This window comes from Sciurus vulgaris (genome assembly GCF_902686455.1).
Source record: "Sciurus vulgaris genome assembly, chromosome: 17".
NCBI lineage: Eukaryota > Metazoa > Chordata > Mammalia > Rodentia > Sciuridae > Sciurus > Sciurus vulgaris.
Window position 1 is genome coordinate 56518654 of NC_136478.1, and position 26311 is coordinate 56544964.

Genomic DNA, 26311 nt, shown 5'->3' on the forward strand with positions numbered 1-26311 from the left:
AGTCCCCAGATGCAGATCCCCCAGAAACAGACCTACCAGTCCCCCAAGGGTGCAGAAACAGGTGACTCTGGGAGAATTTAGTTCAGTCCTGGGATGGAGCTCCACAGACCGGGCAGCCTGGGCTGAGGAACGTCTCTCAGAGGCCTTCCTCTAAGAGCAACGCTGTGGCCTCTCCCCTCCCCAGGAGTTCCCAGGTCAGTGGTGAGCGGTGATTGCTCACCAGGCAGCGAGGACCGATCACCACTGACCCAGCTGGCCGGCTTAATAAAGACTCTCAAATTTGGACTTCTCAGTGGTGATCGGTCTGTTCTTAAGTTGCGCCCCATAACATCATGACCTCAGAGGTCCAAGTCACACTGAGCAAGACTCTTGTTGTTCTAAGATTAGAAATTCTCTGTCCCCACCTCTGTTTAAGTGACATTCTTTGACATTTACATGGATTTTTTTTTTTTTTTTCTTTTCTTGCAGAGCTGGGGATTGAACCCAGGTCTTTGTGCATGTGAGGCAAGCACCCTACCAGCTGAGCTACATCCCCAGCCCTCTTTGACATTCAGATTTCCAATCTATCTAGATTCTATTTTAGTATTTTAATAGGGATCTACTCTGTGGCTTTGGAGATGGCTGTTCAGCTGACTCCTGTGGGGAAAAGTTCATCTGCTGTATAAATCGGTACATGTATTTCTGGTCCCCCTCATCTGCCTTTCTTCACTAGCCATCTGTCCCTTAAGGAGCAGCCCCAACTGCTTGGAAAATAGATAGAGTTCTACGACCCGTTTGCATATACAAAAGGGCTGGTTTCCTCTTCCTTACTTTATTTTTTCAGGTTTTTTTCTGGATCTTTTCATATTCTTTTTTAACCTCAGAATCAATTTGTCTAATCTCTAAAGTACTTTTATTCTTTTTCCCAGTACTGGGGACTGAACCCAGGACTCCATACATTCTAGGCAAGTGCTCTACCACCAAGCTACACCCCCAGCTGCTTTTGGTTTGAGACAGGGCCTTGCTAAGTTGCAGAGGCTGGTCTTGAACTTGCGATCCTCCTGCCTCAGCCTCCCGCGTCACTGGGACCACAGGCGTGCACTTCTCGCAGCTCAAACTCATTCCCATGAGACTGTGAGATGCACCTGCCCCCACAGACTCTTTACCCGGAGTAGGCCAGAGTTATGACCTGGTGGGGGGGGGTTGGACTCCAGGGTCTAAAGGCAGCATTGGACTTGAGGCACATTTCAGAGGCCAACACAACAAAACTCCCTAAAGGATTGGATGGAGGCAGAGAATGGGATCAAAGTAGGATTCGAATCAGAGACGATGCTCCAGATATAGGAGGCACATGGTTCAGCACTTCCACTCCTAGACCTACCCTGTGAGAACTGAAACCCGGCATTTAACAAACACTGTACACAAATGTTCATAGCAGTTCTAGTCACAATAGCCAGGAGGTGGACTCAACCCCAACAGTTACGGACCGATGACAGATAGACAAAATGTATGTGGGTGTAGTGGAATACTACTCAGCCATAAAAAGGAACCAAGCCCTGACACATGTTAACAAGAATGATCCTTGAAAACAGGATGCTAAGGGAAAAAAGCCAGGCACAAAAGGCCACCTCTGGCATGGTTCTAAAACAGACAAATCCGCAGAGACAGGAAGTGGATTAGTGATTGTGGGGGGGGGGGAGTGTGGGGGTGACTGCTTGAGGGGTTCCCATTTCCTTCGGGGGAAATGAAAATGCACAGAGCGATGCTCACAGGACACCGTGACGGTGCTAAGGGCCGTTTAGGCACACGTTGACATGTGTCATTTTTTGTCATGGGAATTTTACCTCATTCATTCTCTTAATTGTTTTTTTAAATTTCTGACCGACTCACAAGGATTGAACACATTTATGGGGTGCAACGTGATATCTCAACACATGCACACTGTGTGCGGGTGATCAATCAGGGAGCATTAGCACATCCATCACCGTCAACGTTTATCCTGTCTTGGTGGTGAGACTATTCCAGATCTCTTCAAAGTCACAGCGAGGAAGAATGATTTCGGGTGTGCAGCAGAGGAGGGTGACCGTGGGTGATGAAGTACTGCATCTTAATTTTTTTTTTTTCTTTATGACTGGATTTTTGTCTGGAGTTCTTGGAAGGAGGGTGGGTCCGTGCAATCGACGGGGAAGCCGCGCGGAGAAAGGAGCTGGGAAGCCCTGGAGTCCTTAAATCTTCTATGCCTCGCCGATGGAGCTAGATGTGTGCACTTGGAGGTCAGGGGCCTCCAAGGAGGTGGAGGGATAAAGGGAGAGGCCTCTGGCCGGGGGTGGAGGGAGAATTTGACGCCCTGGGGATGAGACCATCCAGAGAGCGGGTGGGGAGAGGGAAAAACCGACCAGGGCGTGGACGCCAGAGGAAGAATCAAGGAAAGGGATGTGGCTGGGGGCCGCGGGGAGCCCCAGATGTGCATCTGCAAAGCAGCAGTGACCTCCCTCCTCGCCCCACAGGGACAGGTGCCAGACGTGGGGCAGGCGGACACACTGAACCCTGAGCGCCCGCCAGGCTCGCAGAGGGCACAGGGCGGCCGCGTCTTCCGGCAGGTGCCCTCCAGGCCCTGGGTCCCGTGCCCAGCACGCAAAATAAAGACCAAACAGAACAGTATCACAAGGTACTGTGATAGGAGGCCATCTCCAACGAGCGAGTTGCTTACTTCTGGAATTTTCCATTTATTACTTTTGGACTACAGTGGACTGCGGGCCACTGAAACTCAGAGGGCAAAATCTCGGGGAAGAGGGGATGACCGGTGACCGGTGGGGACCCCGCAGGAGCCGGATCAGGAGCTGGGGCGCGTCCGTCAGGGAACACTGTGCGCCTGTGCACCGAAACGGGGCGGCGGTCTCTGCTGGGCAGGGCAGGTTCCTGCCGGGTGACCCAGACTCCGGAATCCTCAGGACGCGGCTGAAGCCGCAAAGCAGCCTGTCCAGTGCAGCCCTGCCGAACAGCGCCCAGAGGGTCCCAAGGCGAAAGAGCAGCCTCCTCATGGAGAGGCCTGGAGGTCGTGGCCTCAACCAGGGCGCGCATCTCGGGGACGTGGGATGCAGAAACTGACGAGGACAAAGGGTGGCCTCTGTGAGATTCCTGCCAGAAGGGACTCAGGGGTCAGAGCACGAGGAGACATCAAAGGCACATGAGGGTCATCTTGCCAGTGACGGGCCTGTGTTCTCCCAGAGCGCCAGGGTCACAAAAGCCGGGGACAGACCAGGAGCAGGTCCAGGAGGAAGGAGCGTCTTGCCATGCAGAGCTGCCTGGTCCTGAAGGAGGACCATCCTGGGCGAAGGAAAGGACATGCCCCAAGGACATGGCTGCGGTCCAAGTCCTCTGCTGAGCCCTAGTCCCCACAGAGGGCAGCCCCTGGAGGTGACAGGGTCAGAGGAAGCACCCTTCGCCTTGGGATTAGTGCCCTCATCAAAGTCCCCAGAGAGCTCCCTGGCCCCTCCACCATGAGGACCGGGCCAGAGGACACTGTCAGTGAGCGTCCTTGTGGGACCCCAGGCCTGCCAGTGCCTTCTCCTCTGGACTGTGCGAAGGAGCGTCCTTTGTTCATCAGCTGAAGGTCTCTTGTTATGGCTACTAAACATTATTGGGACAGTTGGTGACACTGCGCATGGATGGTGGATTAGGTGACAGTGTGGTATCAATGTCTCACTTCCTGATTTGTGGGGCAGGTACTGGGGTTTGAATCCAGGGGTGTTTAACCACTGAGCCGAAGCCCAGTCCTTTTTAAATGTTTTATTTTGTGACAGGGTCTGGCTAAGTTGCTGAGGCCGGCCTCCAACTTGCCATCCTCCTGCCTCAGCCTCCCGAGGCATCACAGGCACGTGCCACAGCTCCCAACTGTATTTCCTGATTTTTGATAACCACGTGTTATGCAAGAAAAGTCTTTATTTTTAGGAAATAAGCCTGGGCATATTTAGGGGCAGGAGAATGATCTGTGCACCATCCTCTCAAACAGCACATCCATGATGGGAAACCGTTGCCTCCCAATCCAGAGGCTGCAGTCCAAAGTCAGCATGTCGGCAGGACCAGGTGCCTCTGAACCCTGCATGCCTCCTGCTGGCCTTGCGGGGCAGAGAGGTGGGGACAGGAGGCAGCCCACAGGAGCAGAAAGAGACAGGGCTTCTCCTGGGGAAGGGGTGGACCTGCTGCAAACAGGGTCTGACCTTTGCCAGCAGAGGGGCTCCTTCCAGGGCCAGGAGAGCAGGTCCAGCGTGTGAGGCAAAAACGTATTTTTATCTTATTATTTTACAAAAATGCAGAAAGCACGTGCCACACACCTGGTCCTAAACACTTTGAAAATATGAATTCACTTTATTTGCACTGTGATGCCGTGAGGTGGCTACAGTAGCCGCACCGTCCCCATCTTACAAATAAGGAAAACGAGGCACAGAGAGGGCAAGCGCCTTCCCCAGGGTCACACAGCTGGCAAGAGGCAGGATCAGGAAAGTGGGGTGGGTGATCAGGTTGCAGAGTCCACCCTTGAACTCTCCTCCCAGGGACTTCTTTGTGCTCTGTTCTTAACAGGGAAAGCTGCAAGATGGGCGTTGAGGATTCGGGCTGGATGGGGCGCCTTGGAGGTTTGAGTAGAGGGGAGACTTAGAAGCAGGGCCGATGGGGGAGACGTTAGGCAAACCCAAGGCCCGGTGGTGAGCTCGGCGGCGTGGGGCTCTCGGCGAACTCCCGGGGCTGCCTGATGTTTCTGTGCGGGGCAGAGTGGCCTTGGCGTGGGCGGGAGCGGAAAGCTGGTGCCTCCCCGGGTCACGGTCACGGTCACGGTCACGGCCAGCGGCGAATGCAGAGATGCTCTGCAGAACCGGGTGGTTCCAACCGGCCACCTGCGCCGGTGACCGCAGCTCTGGGAACCGGTCGTGGCCAGGAGGACTGAGGGGGAGGGGAGCGCCTGGAAGGGGTGTTCACAGGCCGCGGTCCAAAGTTACATTCCCGGGACCGGAGCCCAGAGGCCCAGGCTGGGGACGTGGGGCTGCAGGGAGAGCTGCGTCCAGAGCGCCTGCGCGAGCAGGGCCTGCGCGCCCCTCCCACCTGAGAGCCGAGCAGCCCCCCGCGGCCGCGTCCTAATCCCAGGAACTGTAAATACGCAACGTCCTGTGGCACGATGCGGGGCGGGGAGTTAGTTAAAGATCTCGCGATAGGAGATGTTCCTGATTCTCCAGGTCTCACAGCAAAAAGGGATCCGGAACCCTGCGCACAACACGTAATCCCAGCGGCCTGTGAGGCTGAGGCAGGAGGATCGTATATTCGAGGCCAGCCTCAGCAACTTTGCGAGGCCCTAAGCAACTGAGCATGACCCTGTCTCAATACACAAACTAACAAACTAATAAACAAATAAGAAGCCGAGGGACAGAAGGCGAGAAGGATCGTGCTGCGGGCAGCAGATTTGAAGAGCCTCAAGCCGCAGAACGCGACCTTCCTGAGAGCTGGGACAGGCCAGGAAACACCTTCCCAGGGCCTCCGGAAGGAGCCAGCTGGGCCTCCCATTCTGGAGACTCTGATTTCCGGAACTGTCAGATATTAAGCGTGTGTTGCCTCAGGTCATTAAATTGGCAGGGATTCGTTACAACTGTAGAAACGGGATGAGTGAGTTTCTTCATCTTCCCGGGCCTCAGTTTCCCGGTCAGTAACTTGGGGAAGATTTAGTAGCGTGGTAAGGCGGGCCTGTGCCCGGGAAGCTGGCTGGCACAGGGAGGGCTCAGTCAGCGCCAATGGGTTTTTTTTTTTTTTTTTTTTTTTTTTTTTTTTTTTTTTCTTTTTGCACCAGGGATTGAACCCAGGGGTGCTTAACGACTGAGCCACATCCCCAGCCCTTTTCTGTATTTTAGAGACGGGGTCTCCATGAGTTCTTAGGGTCTTGCTAAATTGCTGAGGCTGGCTTTGGACTTGGTAATCCTCCTGCCTCAGCCTCCTGAGCTGCTGGGATTAGAGGCATGTGCCACTGCACCCCCCTTAATTATCTTTAAAATGGAGATAAACCGTTCATTTATAGAGCAAATATGAACAGCTTCTGCTGTTGGAGAGGCAGCATAAACAGGACAGGCAACAGCCAGGTCCTCCCTCTAGAAGCTTCTATTCCAGAGAAGGAGAAACAAAAGAAAGGAGCAAATGCTAAGGGGAGTTGGATGGTAGGAGGAGGAAGGGGGCAGGCGGACCACGAGCGAACAGCTGAGAGGTTGCGGAACCAAGAAGGTTCAGCACGTGCAAAGGTCCTGAGGCAAGAGGGCATCTGGAGTTTCCAAGAGAAAAGTAAAGAGGCCAGTGTGACTGGAGGAAATAAAAGTGGGAGAAAGGAGGTCAGAGAGGCGACGGGCATGGCAGGGCTGTCAGGGGCTGGTGGGCCTCAGTGGAGGCTCGGCTTTTATCCTCAGAGGGCAGGAGTCAGGAGAGCCTGAGCTGGCTTGGGTTTTAACAGATTCCTGCAGCTGCTGAGCGGGAACACACTGTGTCGCAGTGAGTGTCTGCAGGGGTCGCTGGAGCTGTAAATGAGTCATGTCTGCAGAGCAAGTGGCTGGCGTGGTGTTGGTGCCGGTTGCTTCTTTGGTCATTACTGTACCTGTTACTTCCCCCTCGCCACAGAAGATTCCAGAGTCACAGCTGTCTCCCCATCCTCCCAGACTCCCCGCCCATGCATGACACTGCACTCTAGTGATTCCTGTGTCCTTCCCAACCCTTCCTTCATTATCTTCTCCTGCTCTAACCGGCCAGAAAGTCAGGGACTTTTTCCCCAGCTTCTTTTACTTTGAGTGACAACTAATGGCAACACCATTATGGCCAGTGAGATGAAAGCAGAAGTCAGCTGAGAGGTTTCTGGCAAAACTTTTCTGTTCCTGGAAACAAAGGCAAGAAGGGGTTTCTTCCTTGTGCCTGCCTTGAATATAGTTGTGATGTCCAGAGCTGTGGCAGTCATTTTGTGGCCATGAGGTGAGAAGCAAGGCATGAAAGCTCATGTTTGTGTGTTTGCTTGCTTGCTTGTTTTTGCAGTGCTAGGGATGGAACCCAGGTTCTCACAAATGCTAGGCAAGTGCTCTACCACTAAGCTGATTATCAAGGACGGTGAGGCAGACAGAAAGAACCCAAGACCTTCGATGTTATTGAACCAAGAGCTGATCTTCCTCCTTCTAGGTTTTTTTTGTTAGGTGAGAAAAATCAGTGCCATTTGCTTACATCCTTGGTTCCTGTTACTTACAGTCGAACCTATCTTTTATTAATTTATTTTCAGAACAGAGCGAGGCCCAGAAAATCAAGGGTGATACTCAGCATTGCATGGGCTGTCAATGGAGGGGCCAGGATGGGGTTGCAGGAGGGGACAGGTTGGCTCTTGGAATTTAACCCAAGGGACAAATAGCCTTGAAAAAACAAGGATTTGGGAGACGAGCTTAGAATGTGGAGGAACTTGTCCTGATGAAAAGGTCGCTGTCAGATTCAAAACACCCCTGGGTTCAATCCCCAGTACTGAGAGGAGGAGCGGGGGATGGGGAGGGGAGTGCGAGGGGAGGAGGACTAGGAGGAGAGAAAGAAAACCCCCAAACTGAGCCCGGTGTTAGGTGTGGAAGCCGCGACCCCTCTGCATCTTGGAAGGAAGCTGAGCCTGTCGCTGTTAGGAGGAGAGCTTTTCCTTCAAAGGTCCATCTGCTAACTCCCAGCCGGGGCCCATCCCTTCTTGCCAAGCTTGAAAAGCCAAGCGACCCACAAGAGCACGGATCCCGTGGCGCTCAAGGAAAGCAGAGCCGCGGGCTCCAGCCCCCGCGGAGCCTTCTGGAACCCGGGCAGATGGGTAGCTAGTGTCACTGATCAGGGCCCGTTCCTGCCGGGGAGCATGCGCGGTGTCTCTGCTCTGACCTTTACTCCTTGGCAATAAGCCTGAGCTGACACGGTGTTCCAGAGCAAAAGTCTGAAGCAAATATTTCCTATCACTGCCTTTTAAATACTGTGTAGTTTAACTGAGGCATTTTCTGAGTGCAAGGTGAGCTGTTTTTATTTTTTGTTTTTATTTATTTATTTTCTGATACCAGGGATTGAACCCAGGGGCACTTAACCACTGAGCCACATCCCCAGCCTTTTTCTGTATTTTATTTAGAGACAGGGTCTCACTGATTGCTTAGGGCCTCGCTAAATTGTGGAGGCTGGCCTTGAATTTGTGATCCTCCCGCCTCAGGCTCCCGAGCTGCTGGGATTACAGGCATGGGCCACTGCGCCCAGTGGAGAGCTGTTTTCAACATGGTCAACATGTGAGCATGGGGCGGGAGTCTAAAATACACAACTCAAAAACAGAGATAGTACATAGTGACCTGGGGCAAAGAAAAAATGGTTACGTAGTCCCTTGGCTGACAGGAAAGTTAAAAACTTGTGAGAAAAATAAAATTAAGAGTGAAAAAAGGGCTGGGGAGATAGCTCAGTTGGTAGAGTGCTCACCTCCCAAGCACAGGCCCTGGGTTCAATCCCCAGCACCCGGAAAAAAAAAAAAAATGAAAAAAGATAGTGATCAGCTGGGGGAATTAGAGAAAGTTTCCATGACCTGTTTACAAAGAGCCCGTGGAAGTGATCAAGAAAAACAGGAGAGAATTCTCAGAGAAAAGGCCAGCATGTCTGAACAGGTTTTATTTAAAAAAAAAAAAAAAAAAACCAACAGTCAATAAATGCATACAAAGATGCTTGACCTCACACTTAAATAAGCGTATGTCAAGACCATCGGGAGATAGGGTGGACGTGTAAATGAATGGAATAGAGTTGGTAGTCTCCAGAAAACAGTCACAAGGTGCCATTTTCCTGGTATCTGACTGGCAAAAGTCCTGCAAGTTGCATAAAACCGGTGTTGGTGAAGGTGTGGTGAGACAGACAATTTCATGCACTATTGTTGCAACTGCGAACTGGTCCCGGGGCAATTTGGCAATAGCTGCCACGTTTTAAAAATGGCTTTTGTTTTTTTTTAACCCAGGCAACCTGCCACTTTTCTAACAAAAAAACCCTCTATGCCATGCCACAATGGAGAACTATTAAAGGTGACATTTGTAAGAGTGAAAAAGTGAAAACAGTCTAAGGGTCCAACAACATGGAATTGATTAGATAGGTGCCTTGGTGCTCACCTGTAATCCCAGAAAATCGGGAGGCTGAGGCAGGAGGATCACAGGTTTCAGGTCAGCCTCAGAAATTTGTGGAGGCCTTAAGCAAGGTGGCAAGATCCTATGTCAAGAAATTTAAAAGGGCTGGGGATGTGGCTCAGTGGTAAAGCACCCCGGGGTTCAGTCCCCAGTACCAAAACAAAGGGGGGGGAGGTTGGTTAAACAAAAGTACAACTGTAGGAAGATGGAACTCTCCAGAGACATTAAAAAGAGGAGTTCAGGTATCTATCACTGGTAGAGAGTGATTTCCAGACTATTTTGTTAGGTAAAAAATGCCAAGGTGCACAAGACCCACGCCCCTCTGTGGATGAGAGTCCATAGTTACAGACGGCGGTACAGTTACGTAGCAATTTTTTTTTTTTTTTTTTTTTTTTTTTTTTTTTTTTCCTGTAAGGTGGTTGCTTCTGGGGTGGGGCATGGAGTGGGAGGGAGGGAGGCCCTTTCTCGGCCCCCAGCTGTCGCCTCGGTGCTTCCTAACACACCACTTAAGAGGTGGACCGACCATGGGGCGTCCCATCTTCTCTGTGCTTCTTTACATTCACACGACAGCACTGTGTGCACTTCAGTACGGGGGGGGAAAAAATCGCGTTACCCCCAAACCAGGTTCACCGATATTACGAAGTTGACCAGACGTTCTGCGTTCCTTGGAAACATTTCCTGCCACTTCTGCACAAATATCGGCCCTTCTCAGGAAGCCGCCCTGTCTGGGAGGCCGCGTCGCCGCCTGTGCTGCTCCGGAGTTGCAGGCTGGGTTTGGTGCGGCCCTGCTGGTGCCTGGAGCGCTCCGCGAGCACGTGCCTCGTCACGCTGGGTTCCGGGGACAGCTCCGGTCCCTGGTCACCGTGCCATGAAGACCCGTGACTCTGCAACCGACCAGGAGGCCCGCGGGCGCCGCTCGCCCGGCCACTGGAACGTCCGCTAAGCGGTGGGGACAGCTGCAGGGCGTCGCTGATCCAGGACAAAACCGGATCCCTGCTGCCCCTGGGAGCTCACAGGGGAGGGTGGCGGGCGGTGAGAAGTCGCCGCCCTAGGAACGTGACCCGGGGTGCAGGGCGTGCAGAGCCCCCGGGTCACCAGCATGAAATAGTCCCCACAGTTTGGTGCCCCCAAGTCTCAGATTTTCTCCCCCCCCCCCCCCTTTTTTCTTTCTTTTTTGGTGCTGGGGCACAGCCCCGGGCTCAGGCGCATGCCCAGCACGAGCTGGTCCCCTTTGCTCCACCCCACCCGGTTTGGATGAGGGCAGGGTCGCCAGGCCGGGCCAGGCGAGCACCAAGCCGGCAGGCCTTCCTCCGGAGCGAGAGGCAGCACAGGCTGGGTTCCCAGGTTCCTTGCACCAAAATAAACTTCAGATGGATCAAGACTGAAAATGTAAACCTGAAAACCACCAAGGGCTCCCCCAAAATTTGGTGAATTCATGTACCGCCTTGGCGGGAAGCGGGGGCTAGTTTCCTCGGTGAAGAAGCAAAACCCATCAACCAGGAGAATCAGCTCCACACATTTGCATTTCAAAACTCGCATGTGACCTGTGACCGAAAAGAGAAACCTGTAAGTGCAAAGCCTTGGAATCTCTCCATTGAGGGGTTCCTGCTCTTTGTATTTCCCAAACATTTTGAAACGACATTTATGAAGTTATTTTTATTTGTTCACTTATTTATTTACTTATTTGAGGCGCTGGGGGTTGAGCTCAGGGCCCTGTGTTGACAGGCGAGCACTCTACCAACTGAGCTATGTCCCCAGCCCTACTTTTATTTTTTTTTCCAAAACATTTCAATTTATTGTATGCCTGGCGGTCTGGGGAGGGACCATCACTTGAACTCTGGATTTGGAGGCGAGCCGGGGCACCCTAGTGAGACCCCATCTCAACGATAAAAGTAAGGGGGATGAAGTCTTGTTTTTCTTGTGCGTTTTAATGGTCGTGAAATGCGTCTCTGCTTTCACTAGCATCCTGGCTCCAGGGACCCCCTAACAGTGCTCAGACAGCCGCGGGCCGGGGATCCAGCAGGGCGCGGTGGGGCCCCTCCCGAATGGCAGGCCCTTCTCATCGCACGCGGGAAGTCCCTGCTCTCACCCCGCTGCACAGTCGCTTGTTGTTCTAGAGCTCGTGTGTCACGAGGTGGAGGCTGTCCTTGGCAGGCGCCCCTGTCACTCGGGGCCGGAGGAATGTGCACCGTGGCAGCTGCCGGCTTGGACCCTCTTGCGCGCGAGGACGTGCCGGGCCAGGGTGTTCGGGTCGCGCCCTCCTGTCTCACTTGGCAACGGATTTCCAAGAGTCCATGAGCTGAAGGGACTGCTCCGGGCTGGAGAAAGGAGGGCGCGAAAGAAGGGAAGAAGCGCTGCGCTGCCGCCTGTCGTGCGGTCCTGGCTTCCAACACACTTGGTTTCAGGTCGCGGTGGTTTGGTTTTTATTTTAAAAGGAGCCATATAAAGATGCGAGCAAGAAACGACCCATCAGCTCCTGGCCAAAATAGACCTGGTAGACGGTCCAAAATAAGATAGGCAGTGTTAGACAGGCACACCGGCTGCCCCGAAAATAGAAAGTGCCACCCCGCCCAGCTTGTCCCCTACCTCCCCAGAGCCAGAACCACAGCCGGTTCTCATTTTCCTCCCAAAAGACAAAAAATGTGCACATACGTAGACAGGCACCCGGCTCTGCAGACGGAGGCACAGGTGTGTGTGTGTGTGTGTGCGTTTGCATGTTGGGCTATATGTTTGTGCCTCGGTGAATACACATGGGTGCGTGTATAAATGTAGACGTACATGTGTCTTTATATGTCCATGTCTCTGTGTGTTTGCGTGTATACCCGCGAACTAGTGCAGTGAAATAATGAAAAACTAAATATGGTTCTTCCTTTTTTTTCCCCCTGTGGTGCTGGAGGTTGAACCAAGGACCTGGTGCATGCTAAACAAGTGTTCTACCCCTGAACTGCATCCCTGGCCCTAAATGTGGTTCTTCAAGCTTATTTTATATACTGTTAAGAATTATATCATATTAGCTGGGCATGGTGGCGCATTCCTGTAATCCCAGTGACTCAGGAGGCTGAGGTAGGAGGATCACAAGTTCAAAGTCAACCTCAGCAACTTAGCGAGGACCTAAGTAACTCAGTGAGACCCTGTCTCTAAATAAAATATAAAGAAGGGTTGAGGATGTGGCTCAGTGGTTAAGTGCCCCTAGATTCAATCCCCAGAAGAAAGAAAGAAAGAAAGAAAGAAAGAAAGAAAGAAAGAAAGAAAGAAAGAAAGAAAGAAAGAAAGAAAGAAAATTACATAATTATATTATATTAAAGAACTAGTAATTACATAATTATCATAATAAAATAATACTATGAGAACATAGTAAATCACAATAAAATCCAATATCTTTTAATTGTTCTTATTTAATTACTTTAAATGCTAATTTCAGCTTCATCTGGTTCAGAGAGGGTATAATGACCTTCTGACATGAATGGACACCACATCCTCTAATATCTACAGTCTTCCCTATTTCTTTCTGTAAATATTTGTAAACCTGGAATAGTTGTTTTGGTCTCAAAATTAGCATATTTCACAATGATCATTTATGACTGCAGCATTTCACTCCTGGAATATAAGTTATTCTTTTATAATTCAACAGAAAAATTAATATATAAAGAAAATAAGGAGAATTTCATTCCTGCTTCATCAAGAACTAGGCTGTAAGCCAGGCAGGATGTGTTCAGATGACAGAGACATGATCTGCTTGGTGTCTGCCCTTGATGGAGTCAGTTGGGCGGTCACCAAGGTAACCATAGCATCTCTGGTCCTGCTTGGGTCAGGGAGGCGAAGGTGGTGCAGAGTGTTGGGGCCACTTGGCTCTCCAAACACTGAACCCAAGACTAAAACCCAAAATCCACACCTGAAACAGACTGTGCTGATCACACTGTGAGTTTTATTGTTTTCTACCCCTTCCCTTGGTGTTTAGTCTCTGAACTCCGTTTTTGTTTCTATGTGGAAATTTCATTAATTTCCAAATCCCAGAAAGTATTGGGAATGAACAAGGAAGAGAAGGACTTTCATGGTTTCTTCCTCTTTCTGGCTAATTGGAGTTCAGATTTGATGACTGGAGCAAATGCAGCCATTTTAGACCATGAGGTAGAAGTCACCTGATAGAGAAGAGCAGAGTCACAAGTTAGAAGGAGCTGAGCACCTCAGGACTGTGGAGCCACACAGCATCCTAGAGATGCCGCCCTCAGATCTCTGCATCTTTCTGTCTCTGCCTGTCTTTCTCATATGTTAAGTATTTATGTCTTTTATTTCTACAGTGTATTAAGTACATTTTCTTATTCTGTTCAAGGAATATTATAATTTCTGGAAAAAAGATTGAAAGGCATTGTTTGAGCTATGGAAGAATTTGCCAATTTCTTTTCCATATGTACACATTTATATAATAAAATGAAATTAGTATTTTCAAACCTTCTGGCTATTTATCCTGAGAGTCAATTTTCCTGCAGACTGGACAAGTGACTAAGACACAGAGATTAATCAAACCCTAAGGTTCATATGAGGGCTGGGGTCGCCGACCACTTGCCTGGCATGTGTGAGGCCCTGGATTCAATTCTCAGCGCCACATAAAAATAAAAGAATAAATAAATAAATAAAATAAAGGTCCAAAGACAACTAAAAAATATTTTAAAATAAATTTCTTTAAAAAAAAAAAAAAGATTCACATGAGATCAACAACCTTCCTGAAACAAAGATGTCTCCCTGCAGTAATGACAGATACAGGGGCATTATCATCCTCTTTTAAAAGCAGCAAAAGTGGGCACGTGGCTCAGTGGCAGAGCCTTGCCTCACTGTGTGGGAGGCCCTGGGTTCCATCCTCAGCTCCAAAAAATTTAAATAAATAAATTTTTGAGTATGGGGACGGAACCCAGGAGAGCTTTACTACTGAGTTCCATCTCAGGTCCTTTTTATTTTTTTTAGAGGCAGTCTCCCTAAATTGCTGAGTCTGGCTTGAACCTGGATCCTCCTGCCTCAGCCTCCTGCCTCAGCCTCAGGTGTCAGGGATTGCAGGTGCACCCGCGGTGCCCAGCCTGGCGCGTCTTTCTTTGGAGCAGGCTTTGTGCGCTGACCCGCGTGACTGCGTGGGTGGGGCCGGTGCAAGGTGGGGCGGCCGGGAGCGGGAGGGCAGGCTCTGACCTCACCTGACCCCAGTTACACAGGTGTCGTCGGGTGGCGAGGACGCACTCGGGTGAACGCTCTGGATACACTTGCATTTTAGCCAGCTTTCTCCTTGCTGTGACCAAAAGACGGGAGAAGAAAAACTAGGAGAGGAAAAGTTTATCCTGGCTCACAGTTTCAAAGGTCCCAGTCCCCAGACGGCCACGCCAAAGCTCAGGGCCCTGGTGAGGCAGAACCTCAGGGCAGAAGGGTGTGGAGGAGAAAGGCAGCTCAGGACATGGCCATCAGGGAGCAGGGGACAAAATACAAATCTCAAGGCACATCCCCCACCTCCTCCAGCCACACGCCACCTGCCTACGGTCACCACCCTGTCGACCCACGAGAGGATTAATCCACAGACTGGGTTACAACTCTCTCAATTCAATCGCTTCCCCTCTGAATGCTCCTGCACTGTCTCTCACTTGTGCTTTTGGGGGACACCGTCTAATCTAAACCCTAACAACTTCCTTTTCAATAAAAAAAGGCTTTAAAATGTGACCTAGTCAGGCACAGTGGCGCACGCCTATATTCCCAGCGGCTCTGGAGGCCGAGGCAGGAGGATTGACAGCTAGTTCAAAACTAGCCTCAGCAACTGAGAGGCCCTAAGCAACTCAGTGAGACCCTGTCTCTAAATAAAATATAAAAAGGGCTGGGGATGTGGCTCAGTTGGTAGAGTGTTTGCCTCAAATGCACAAAGCCCTGGGTTCAATCCCTAGCACCAAAAAAAAAAAAAAAAAAAGCGGGGAGGGGCCTGGAGGTGTGGCTCAGAGGTCAAGTGCCCCTGGGTTCAAGAGAGAGTAAAGCTCTGCACTGTCCGGGTCCTAATCCCAGCTGGGGCTGTGACCCAGCAGTTCAGCCCTGGGCTGCGTGGAAGAGGCGGCAGTGGGGTTCATCCCGAGCACCGCAAAAAGTAAATAAAAAACCAGGCACTCTGCCAATGGAGGGAATGCACCCCTTGTTAACCTCTTAGGGCATCATTTCCTGGTCTATAAGGCGGCCCTCTGCCCTTTTACTTAAGGCTTAAATTATAGAGGAGCCTTTCCAGGAGCCCCCTCCACGCGGGGCTGCGGGAACCTTTGCCAGCCCAGGAAGGCCGCCCCCTGGAGGCAGGTCTGTGCGCTTTCCCCTGTGAGACCCGCGGCCGCGGGTTCCGCCTGCTGTCTCTGACACAAGCCAGCTCTTCCGAGACCAGGACATTAACCCTCAGTCCCTCAGCCTTGTAGGAAATGTGTTCCCTAGTGTGTTGGTTGTCTTTTGACTTTGTGGGGTTTTTTTCCTTCCTTCCTGGGGATTTGTGTTTGTATAGTCCGGTTGATTTTGACTCCTTGGAAATGCCTTCTGCTTCCAAATGTATAAGTGAACCCACTCCTATTTTGATCTGTTACCTGATTTTCATTTTTCACATTGACATCTTCAAACTATCTGGAAGGTATTTGGGGACACAAAGAAGTAGGAAGGGAATCCAACTTTATTCCTTTTTTCCAAAGAGCTAGCCAGTTTTTTAAGCGCCAGCTATGTTTAGAAAATTCTTTTCTCTCCTACTGATTTAAAATAAATAGCCCGTGGTCCAGTCTAAGTTTTCAAATGCATGACACTCTCTTTCTGGATTCATTACTCTGTCCTACTGTTTTGCTGGCCTATTTCTTCACATGAATCAATTCTATTTATTTCAGAGTCTCATAATCCACTTTTCATACCTTTATTTATTCATTTTTCTGTGGTACTGAGGATGGAACCCAGTGCCTCACAATGCCCAGCAAGCGCTCCACCACCGAGCCACAACCCCAGCCCTCATAATCCATTTGCTCTATCTACCTATAGGACTCATCTGCCCACATTAATTTTTAGTTTCCTGAATGTTCTGTCTAAAGACATTTTAGACAGTTTACTTTATGCCGCCAGGAGTTGGATTGGTGAAACCAGCCTGGTAACTTGCAAGTCAGGGGTGAGAAAAGAACATCCTCTAGTACCTGAGCATCTTCCCCTGTGGACGTCAAGGTCACAGGTGGCAGGAAAACCGCTCCAACAGCTTCTCTGGGCCTGAGACTTGTCACACCCTCACCTGGACCCAGTGGCCCCCAGAAATCCCCCATCATTAAATTGAGTGTACAACACACACACTGGAGATGTGAGCCAATGCACAATACCAAGGACACACCCACGCTGGGCTACCGGTCTCAGTCCACATTGCCTGGATCGGGAGTCTAAGCACCTTGCAGAAAGGGCGGGGCAGGTTTATCTCAAGAGCCAAGGTCACAGGCGGTGTGTGTTAAGCTGGCCCATCCCAGACTGTGACTGGCGTGCATCATCGCTATGATTCCCACTGTGCAGAGGAGCGCAGGACTGTAAAGATGAGGGCTGGAGACGCAGCTCAGTGGTGTGGCACTCACCTAGCGTGTGTGAGGCCCTGGTTCCATTCCCAGCACCACCAAAAAAATAAATAAAAGAAAGAACCCCTTGTTACATTTTACAAACCATTTTTATTAAAATATAATTTACATGCAGCAAAATGCACACAAAATAAAACATTAAAAGGCTACATCGTCAAGGATCACAAGTTCAAGAACAGCTTCCGCTACTCAGTGTTATGGTTTGGATGTGAGGTGTCCCCCAAAAGCTCACGTGTGAGACAACGCAGGAAGCTTGAGAGGAGAGGTGATGCGTTGGAAGAGTCTTCACCCAATCGGTGAATTAAACCCTAAGGGGATTAATTGAAGTGTGGCTGGAGGGGTGGGAATTAGGGCGTGGCTTAGGTATATATTTTGTATCTGGACAGTTGAGTCTGTCTGTCTCTCTCTCCTCCTTCCTGATGATGTGAGTGGCTTCCCTCTGCCATGCTCTCCCGCCATGATATTCAGCCTCACCTGGAGCCCCGAGGAACGGAGCCAGCCTTCCATGGGCTAAGACCTCTCAAACCACGAGCCCTCAAATAAACCCTTCCTCCTTCACAGTTGTGCTGGTCAGGTCCTTTAGTCACAGCAGCGAAACAGCTGACTAAGACACTCGGTGAGACCCTGTCTCAAACATAAGGCGGCCCGGGGATGTGGCTCAGTGGTTAAGAGGCCCGGGTCCAATCCCTGGTACAAAGAAGAAGAAGAAGTCCCCCTGCGACTCTGACTGCAGCCATGAGGGAACACCATTTCCCTGGGAGCTGTGAGGATCTAACAGCTTTACCTCCTGGCAGTGACCGTGACGGCCCACGGAGAGGCTGTCCTAACAACACCAACAGAGAGGGCAGGGAGCGCAGTGACAGGGAGCCGCAATCCTGAGGCTTTTCTTTGAGCGGCTGGATACAAACTTACCTGAACGCAGTACCCCTGACATTTCAGTAAAAAGCCAATGAATTCTTTTTTCCCTCTAGCTAGTTTTAGTGATGTTTCTGACACTTTACAGCAAGATCATGAAAACGGGGAGCTCTAAGATATGTCAGATGAAAGATCAAGGTTAGAAAAAATGTGTCTAGTGTTCTATTTGTGTGAAAAAAGGGGCTAAGGAATATATCTGCCTGTAAATGTTGTGAGTGTTCGATCTACACTGAGCATCTCCGCAAGAATCTATTCACACCTGCTCTGGGGAAGGAAACTGCAAGTCGAGGGTGGAAAGGTGATTTAGTTTTCATTGTAATCTTTTTTGTGTGTTGCGGGGGTGGCGGGGTTACTGGGGATTGAACCCAGAGGCACTTCACTACTGAGCAACAACCCTACCTAGCCCTTTTTAAGACAGGTTCTCAACAAGTTGCTTAGGGCCTCACCAAGTTGCTGAGGCTGATCTTAAACTTGTGATCCTCCTGCTTCAACTTCCTGAGCCACTGGGATGACAGGTGTGGACCACCACATTTCAAGTATGACATAAGCCAAGTATGACACAAGGTTGTTGTTAGGAGATGTGGGGAGAGAAGCAAAAGAAAGAAGAAAAGAAAAATGTTAGTTATGCACTCATGTAACCAAAAAGAGTTTTGGCTTTCAGGTATGGCTAGATCCAGGCTCACACATAATGTAAACAATATTCTCTGTCTTTCTTCTGGCCCTGCTTTCCAATATATTGCCTAGGGTCCAGAAAGTCTCCCCTCTTCAGACACACCTCATTATTTCCCTGCCACTCCTTGTATACTGGCCTCCCACACACCAGAAATACACCTGCCAGGAACCCCAGGAAAGAAAGCTTTATTCCTCAGAGTGCCAAACTCCTGGGAGTCTTATTGGATCAATTGCTGTTGCCTAGTGAAAGGAATGCTCTGATTGGCTGGCCGTTAGTCATGTGACATCTCTGGACCTGACCTTGGTGATGGTGTAGATCAAAGTCTATTCTCCAGAAGAAAACAGGCGAATCACCCAAAGAAAAGGGGATGAGTACAGTGAGAACAGAGCCAACAGGCTTCCACGGCATTGCTGTTAATTTTTCTAAACACACAGAGAGGTATTACTTTTTCCTTTAAAAAGCAATGAACTCAGGTACATGGCGCATGCTGAGGCAGGAGGATCAAGAGTTCAAGGTCCATAGAACATCACTTTCCTGTGTTTACGTATGAATACACCAGCAGTGAAATGCACAGCTCCACAAGAATGGGGTCCTAATTAGAATCAGTTACACTCCATGAATGTATAACGTGTCAAAATACACTCTACCGTCAAGTGTAGCTAAAAAGAGCACACTAAAAAAATTAAAATAACAGCCAGAAGACAAAAAAAAAAAAGTTCAAGGCCAAAGTGTGAGGCCCTGGGTTTGATCCCCATCACCAAAACAAAAATAACAAAAACGAAACCTTATGCCCTGTGTCACCTCATTTATACAAAGTTCTTAATCGGGTAAAACAGCCTTGGTTGAAAAACCATATTCTCTGCGCCTGGGCCTGGGGCTCAGGGGTGGAGAGCTTGCCTGGCATGCGTGAGGCACTGGGTTCCATCCTCAGCACCACATGTGAGTAAGTAAAATAAAGGTCCTTCAACAACTAAAAAAATATTTTAAAAAAGGAAAAAGAGAAACCATGGTCTGTGGGAACCACTGCAGGGACGAACAGGAGGGGGACGTCAGGCTGCAGTCCCCGTCAGAGGTGTGGGTCACCAAGGAGCCAGCAGGGTCAAAACTCATCCAACGCCTCCCTTCAGATCTCTGCAGTTCATTGCATGCCATTTTTAAAAGTCTAACTGAAAATGTAAAAGAGAGAGAGAGAGAGATGAGTAAATGAATCCGGCGGTCAGTGCAACCCACGTCTTTAAGACCTATCTACTCTCAGGCTTTCTGGACTCCACAGCCTCCCAGGTCCTGGTTGGACCTCACCTCCTTCTGGTCTTCCTGCTCCTGCTCCACCCTCCACGCTGTTCCCCACAAACACCCAGAGGGAACTCATTTCTAGGATTTAACTGTGTTCCCCCAAAAGTTCATGTGTTGAAAACCAAATCCCCAAATTCGCACGTTGATGGCATTTGGAGATGGGCCTTTGAGAGGAAGTTTGAACCAGATGAGGCCACGAGGGTGGGGTGCCACAGTGGCACTAGCAACCTTCTTGTTTCATTTCATTATTTTATTATTTTGGTAGTGGGGATGGAACTCAGGCTGCTTTACCACTGAGCTACATCCATCGCCCTTTTTATTTTTATTTTAAGACAGGGACTTCCTGAGTTGCTTAAGGATCTTGCACGTTGCCCAGTCTGGCCCTGAACTTGCTCAGCCTCCCAAATGGCTGGAATTATGGGCCTGTGCTACCCTTAGGGGCAACACATTAGTGACTTTATCTGAAGAAGAGAGACCTGAGCCAACAGCTTGCTCTGCCATGGTGCACAGCTTGAGGCCCTCGCCCAATGCCGGGCTGAGCCAAGCAGCTGCCAGCACCATGCTGTCGGGCTCTCCAGCTCCAAAACTGTGCTCAAAATAAACCTCTAGTGTCTATAGGTGTCTGAAACGCCCACGCCAGGTATTCTGTCACAGCAACAGAAAGCAGACCAAGACACCTGTGAAAACCTAAGTCGGATCTTAGCGCCTGCCCAGGCTCCCACTTCACCCTGCATACAACCCAAATCCATGGCACGCCAGGCACCGTGCTGCATGCCTGTAATCCCAGCAGCTCTGGAGGATCATGAGTTCAAAGCCAGCCTCAGCAACAGTGAGGCCCTGTCTCAAATAAAATACAAAAATGGGGCTGGGGATGTGGCTCAGTGGTCGAGTGCCCCTGAGTTCAATCCCTGGTACAAAACAAACAAACAAACAAACAAACAACAACAACAAAAACAAATCTACCCTCCCTGGAGCCCACAGGCCCTGGGTGATCAGCCTCCCAAATCTACTCTGGCCGCACCGGCCTCCTTGCCTCCCTTTATACTGACTGTCCCTTTTGCCTGGATGCCACTGTCCCCAGTGTTCACCTCACCCCATCCCTCCCTCCCCAGGTCTGTTGAAGCACGGCATCCACAGAGTCCCTGCTGCTACACAAAGCCACCCACTCAGCCAGGCTCCACTGGAGGTTGAAGCAGGAGGGTCTCCTGGCAACACAGCGGGAGCCAACTCACCCTCTGGACCCGAGCCTGCTGCTGCCCAGTGCGCAGCACCCTGTCTGCACTGCACAGTGGGCATGCCTGCTTCGGGGCAGGGGTCTGTCTTCTTCCTGGTTGTCATGCCAGAGATGCTTAGTAGGTCCTGGCTGGAGGACAGCACAAGCAGACAAGGGCCCCCTCCTGGCCCTCCTGGTGTCCACCATGCTCCTCAGCTCTGCTCCCACCTCCCCTGTGTGCCCTGGCTGAGCCTTGTCCCCAGGCATACCCTGAGCAGTCACTGCCCCCCCATGAGCTTCCCAGAGGGCCCACAACCCTTACCTGGGCCCTGTCCTAGATCTCCCCTACTTCAGGCCACAGTGGCCTTCCGGACTCCCCTGGTGGCCTGGGTATAACCAGGAGTGACTACCACTGTGGGAAGTCAAGATCTTATCCCCACGTGCTATGGGGGAGACCCAAGAGTGAGCCTTTCCCGGATCCTCACGCTGCTCCAGGTCCACAGCTCCTGTCCGCCAGCCCCGGCTTCTCTGTTGGTCTCTTTCGAATTTTCCCTCCCCGATGTCCTCTGTCCTCTGGGGCATCTTAAATAGCGGTTCCAGGGACTGATCTGTGGCCACCCTGGTTCAGGAGTCCCTGGCAGGGGGAAAGCTTGGACAGAAGAAAACTAACTTTTAATTGAAAGACTTAAGCCTCTGCCTAAGGTGATGAAAGGGAGGAAGGGGTTTTGTTTTCCAGTTGCTTTTAAAACTAAGCTAGCACTTCCAGATACTTCACATCACCCCTTGCCTATCATAGAAACTTCTAGAAACCCTAAGGCCTATGGGAGATCCTCTTATTGGTGGAAGACCACAGCAAAGGACAAATGGCTTCTTCTAGGAAATTACCAATCCTTGTGGCCACACCCACGTCTGCTGGCTGCACCAGTGGCTGGGGTGGAAGAGTGGGACTACAGGGCGGGGGGCCCTTTGCCCAAACCGCAGTCCTCGCAGGTCCCCGCACTCTCCACCCATAGAGAAGACTCGACACTTAATGTGCTGAACTTTATTTTATGCATATACATTGACATTTACTAATCCTGGTGTCAACCTGTTAACACAATGAAGCCCCGACAGACCGACTTGGATTTCAGGATCTGGGCAGCTGCAGCCTCGTCGCCCCGCGAGTCCAGCTGGCCCCGCGCTGTTTGCACACACCCAAGACACACCTTGAAGCAGAGGAGGAGCTGCAGGTGAAAGCCATTCCTGTTTTCTGCATCTTCAGTGGGACTCACGCAGGATTTTGAAATGAATTGTCACAAGAAATTTGTCTTGAAGTTGAATCACAACATCTAACAACTGTTCACATTTTTACCACAAAAACCAAAGTCAGAGAAAAGACCACGAACACTCGTGAGGGCTAAAACTCTGAGACAGAAGATTACTGTGCGCAGGTTGACATGGGAACTTGCTATCAACACAGCTGCAGGGTCACGGCAGAACAGGAGCATGTGAGATACAACGGGAAGGGGCTTCCAGACATGCGCAGCACCGAGCCACCCACTGTCAAGCTTCCTCAGCAGGTCAGGTTTACAAGCAATTTAGTTATATGCAAAGAGAAGGCAGAAACGACTAGATAGAGACCTGTACAGAAACAAGTCAACCTACAAACACAAGGTGATATTCCAACAGTTCTCCATGTGACTGGTCTGGGTTACAACACCTTTGAGCAATTATTTCTCACACTTCAAAACACATGAAAAAATAGATTTGGATTTCGTCTTTGTGGATGCCTTGGGATTCCCCAAAATACAGTTTGGAAACCACTGATCTTGGGGTCCCTGCCCCTCTCCTACACATGCGCACGCGCACACACACACACACACACACACACACTATGGGACGTAGTGGTCTGTTCTGATTTAGTGTGTCTAGATTCAGACAGCAGAAACAACTAATTTTTTAAAGATTTTTTTTTTCCCTTTTCTACATGAGAAATGGTTTCCACCTCCAAGATGGTGAGTTTGGTGGCTCAGGATGGAACTAGAGTCAACAACCCAGGAATGACCCAGTCTTCCCTACCAACTGCCCCTCTTCCCCACATGCTTCCTGAAAGGGCTTCAACCAAAACAGGAGTCAAAGTGCCATTTTTATCAACAGACTCTCAAACTTGACTGCTTCAATGGCGAGGCAGACATTCATTCTTCCAGCACTCTTGGGACTGAACCATCTTCTGGTTGATAACTAGAGGATGGAAACTCAAGACTGCAGGAGCCAAGGGGCCAGGTGTGCACCCAAGATCCCGGCTGAATTCACCCGCCAGTCACGGCCCAGGGAGGCTGGAGGGGAGAAACCGGCCACCCTGCTCTTCAAAACACCAGGCCCTGAAGGTTAGCTGACCATCCAGAAGAGCAAGCAGGGGGTGGGGAGAAAGGCTGGACATGAATGAGCAAAACAGTAACCCTGCCCATGCATTAAGGGTAATGAACATTCTAGAATTTTCCCAAGCCACGTACCAAACCTCCCCCCACTGAGGGTGAGCTGAGGAGGTGAAAAGCAGGCTGGGTAGAGAAAATGGCAGAGAGACACACACCTCCCTCCCCCAATTCCTCCCAAGACCCAAGATCTCACATCATTTACCTCTGGAGAGACAGACCTTTAGAAACTGGGTCCCTCAAAGAGCCAAGTCCTGTTTCACTCAACGACAAGAGAAAACTTTGCTTCTAACTTGGAACTTCTTCCTTGGTCTTCTTTCAACTCCTCGGGGATGGGTGGTCCCCCAAATCAAAGCTTTCTGGAATCTGTGGGTAAATTAGAAGAGCTCAAGAGAAGCAGGGAGAAGCACCGCCAGGACATCTCCACCTCCCAGGCCTTTCTGAGTTCTCGAACACTTCCATCCCAACAGGTCTCCAGAACACTCACCCTTAAAGTCACGTACCCGACCAACACTATAATCCCAAACCACTGAACTCCTGCGGAGGGAGATGGGTGATATGCCGTGTATATGACCGCAGTCATTCATCCATGAAATATCCATGGTGGGTTTGCTTTGCTGCCTCCCATGGGGTCCCCAGAGGTGACCACCAGGGGCTCCTAGGAGGGAGCCTGGGCTCTCACCCTCTGAACCCTCACCTGGGTCACCCACCTCCTCCAATGCACTGGGATCTTCCTTGTCACCTGCCTGGCCTACCACCCCTATGGGCTCCTCTGTCCTTCTGCCACTCCTCCCACTTCATTCAGATCACTTGCTGTCATCCTCACCATTGGAGGCACGAGGAGAGCCTCCTGACTTGGCCTTCAGACCCCTGGATGTTGAGGCTGGTGACCGGAAGTGCTGTGGGCCTCGAGGGGCCTTCTGGGCTGACACATCCCTTCTCAAGCCTGACCCCTTCTTGGCAATCATCGGCTTCTTCTTTGCATCTTCGGAATCAACCAGCACGTAAGAGACAGGGCCCAAGCTCACCTTCTTCTTCTTCCTCATAGGAGCAGGGCTCTTTCCTGAGGCCCAGCCCATGGCCTTCTTCTTTGGGGGCCTTTCCTGACCACCATCTTGGTCTGACTCAGTGGAGCCTCCAGGGCTCTCTGCTTCCCCGGGGGCCTCCTGAGGTGGATCTCGGGGAACCTTCCAGGCACTTTTTGCCAAAGGCTTCTTCAGAGCTGATTCCTCCTGCTTCACACAGGGCTTTTTGTTGCTCTTGATTGACTCGGCGATCTCCATGCTTTCCGCTTCCCCAGCCTCTCGATTCTCCAAGAAGGCAGAGCTACTGGGACGGTTGCCTTTGGGCTTTTTCCAGAGTACTGGTTCCTGCTTGGGATTTTTTTTCTGCTTCTTTCTCCTGGAGCGAGTCTTAGCTCCAGCCCTGCGAACTAAAGGTTTGGGAGGGTCACCCTGGTCTTCCATGTCATTCCAGGGGTGGGGATTCTCCATCTTCAAGGCAGAACCCACTTCTGCAGCCAACCCTGGCTCCTTCTTGACCTTCTTCACAGCTGCTGAAGCCCAGGCTGCTGCCTCCTCTGCCTCAACGGCCTCCTGAGCCCTAGCTTCCTCCCGACTACGGATCTCTGCATCCATGTAAAAGATGACTTGCACCACGGCCCCCAGAAGCACCCCCAAAGTTTCTGCCCAGTTCTCCGAGGGCTGGTTCTGGGATGGCGAGGGGTGGTTAAGCTGCAGCAGGCGGACCACATCCTCCCATGTGCGCCCCTCGGAATCCAGGAATTCGTTCAGGTTTTTCAAAAACTCAGCATCCTGGGTGGGATCCCTACAGGCCACTCTCCAGGCACCGCCTCTTCCTGGGAACTCCCGGGGTATGGCGCTCAGATTCACACCCTCGCTAACCTCAACAAGGGCAGCTTTCACGTTCTCCTCCCTCAAGAAAATCTTGTTAAGCACGCGGTAGGGGCCCAGGGGCGAGAGGACCCCATTCAAGGTCTCCTCGATTTCTGCTTGGCCACAGTCCTCTGGGATGCCCGTGACCAACAGGGACCTGTGGATGTCCACTTCCATCCCCCGACACCAATCCTCCAGAAGGTTCATCGCCATGGCCTCCGACATCTGGCCGTCAAACCCCACGCAAAGGGTCTACGAAGTGGATGTGAGGGGCAGGGGTCCCCAGATAGGAATCCTGCAAGGTCACAAGAGGATGAGGTCAGATTCCCCGGAAGTTGGCCAGGCTCCCGGATCTCGGTGGCCCGGCCACGGCTGGCCCGCAGGAGGCCTCGCGCTTTCCCAGGACCCTCCTCCCCAGCCCGGGCCCCGAGTGCTCACACGAGTCCCGGGATCTGGCGCAACGGCCCCCGGGGCTGGCGCTCGGCCGGCCGGCAGGGATGGACCTGCAGCCCCGCCTCCGGCCGTCCAGGCCGACCAAGGAGAGGCCTCGGGGTGCAGCCACTCCTCGGGAGCAGGCTCGGCCGCCCTGGCGCCGCGGCTCGGGCCAGACCGGGCCGGGAAGCCGCTGTCCGCCCCCGCTCCGCGCCGGCGAGTCACGCGAAGCGGGGCCTCGATCCCAGCAACTGCGCCGACCTAGCCGGCGTCGCAGCGCGCGCCTGCGCACTTGCTCCCGCGACGCGGCGCCGGGTCTCGGGGCCCCCAGCAGCTCCGGCGGTCTCCATGGCAACCAGGGGTTGGTTGCTAAGAGGCAGCGTGGCCTGCGGCGGGCTCTGCGGTAGGGTCTAGCGAGCGCGAGCGAGAAGTGCGACAGTTCAGGAGTTCACCCAGCCGGGGGTCCAGCTCGTCCCGCCGCTCGCCCCTCCGGGCCCGCGCTTTCCCCCCTTGATGCGGGCCTCGGGATGGGGTGGGGGCGCTGACGTCCATCGCTGCGCGGTCCAGCTCCTACCCTCCGCCAGCCTCTCCTGGGAAACACCATCAATCAGAGGGCAAAAGCAAAGAGCAGCCTTCAGGTCTTCTGTCCCCGCACCTAGTTCCTCTCATAACAGCCACAGCTCCTTTGGGGCAGCATTCTACCCCTACAGTTCTTGGGTTCTGGAAACTTCCAGAAATTTCTAGAAA

At 51.5% G+C, this 26311-nt stretch overlaps 1 protein-coding gene across 1 annotated transcript; it reads right to left on the reverse strand.

Moving 5' to 3' along the window:
• Positions 1-22677: 22677 nt before the first annotated feature.
• On the reverse strand, positions 22678-25841 carry PNMA8A (PNMA family member 8A). Its single transcript, XM_079117430.1, has 3 exons — positions 25571-25841; positions 24064-25427; positions 22678-23603 (listed from the first exon to the last, which is right to left on the reverse strand). Exons 2-3 carry the CDS (start codon positions 25355-25357, stop codon positions 23587-23589), a joined length of 1311 nt encoding a protein of 436 aa, XP_078973556.1. The 5' UTR covers positions 25358-25427; positions 25571-25841; the 3' UTR covers positions 22678-23586.
• Between the last annotated feature and the right edge of the window lie 470 nt (positions 25842-26311).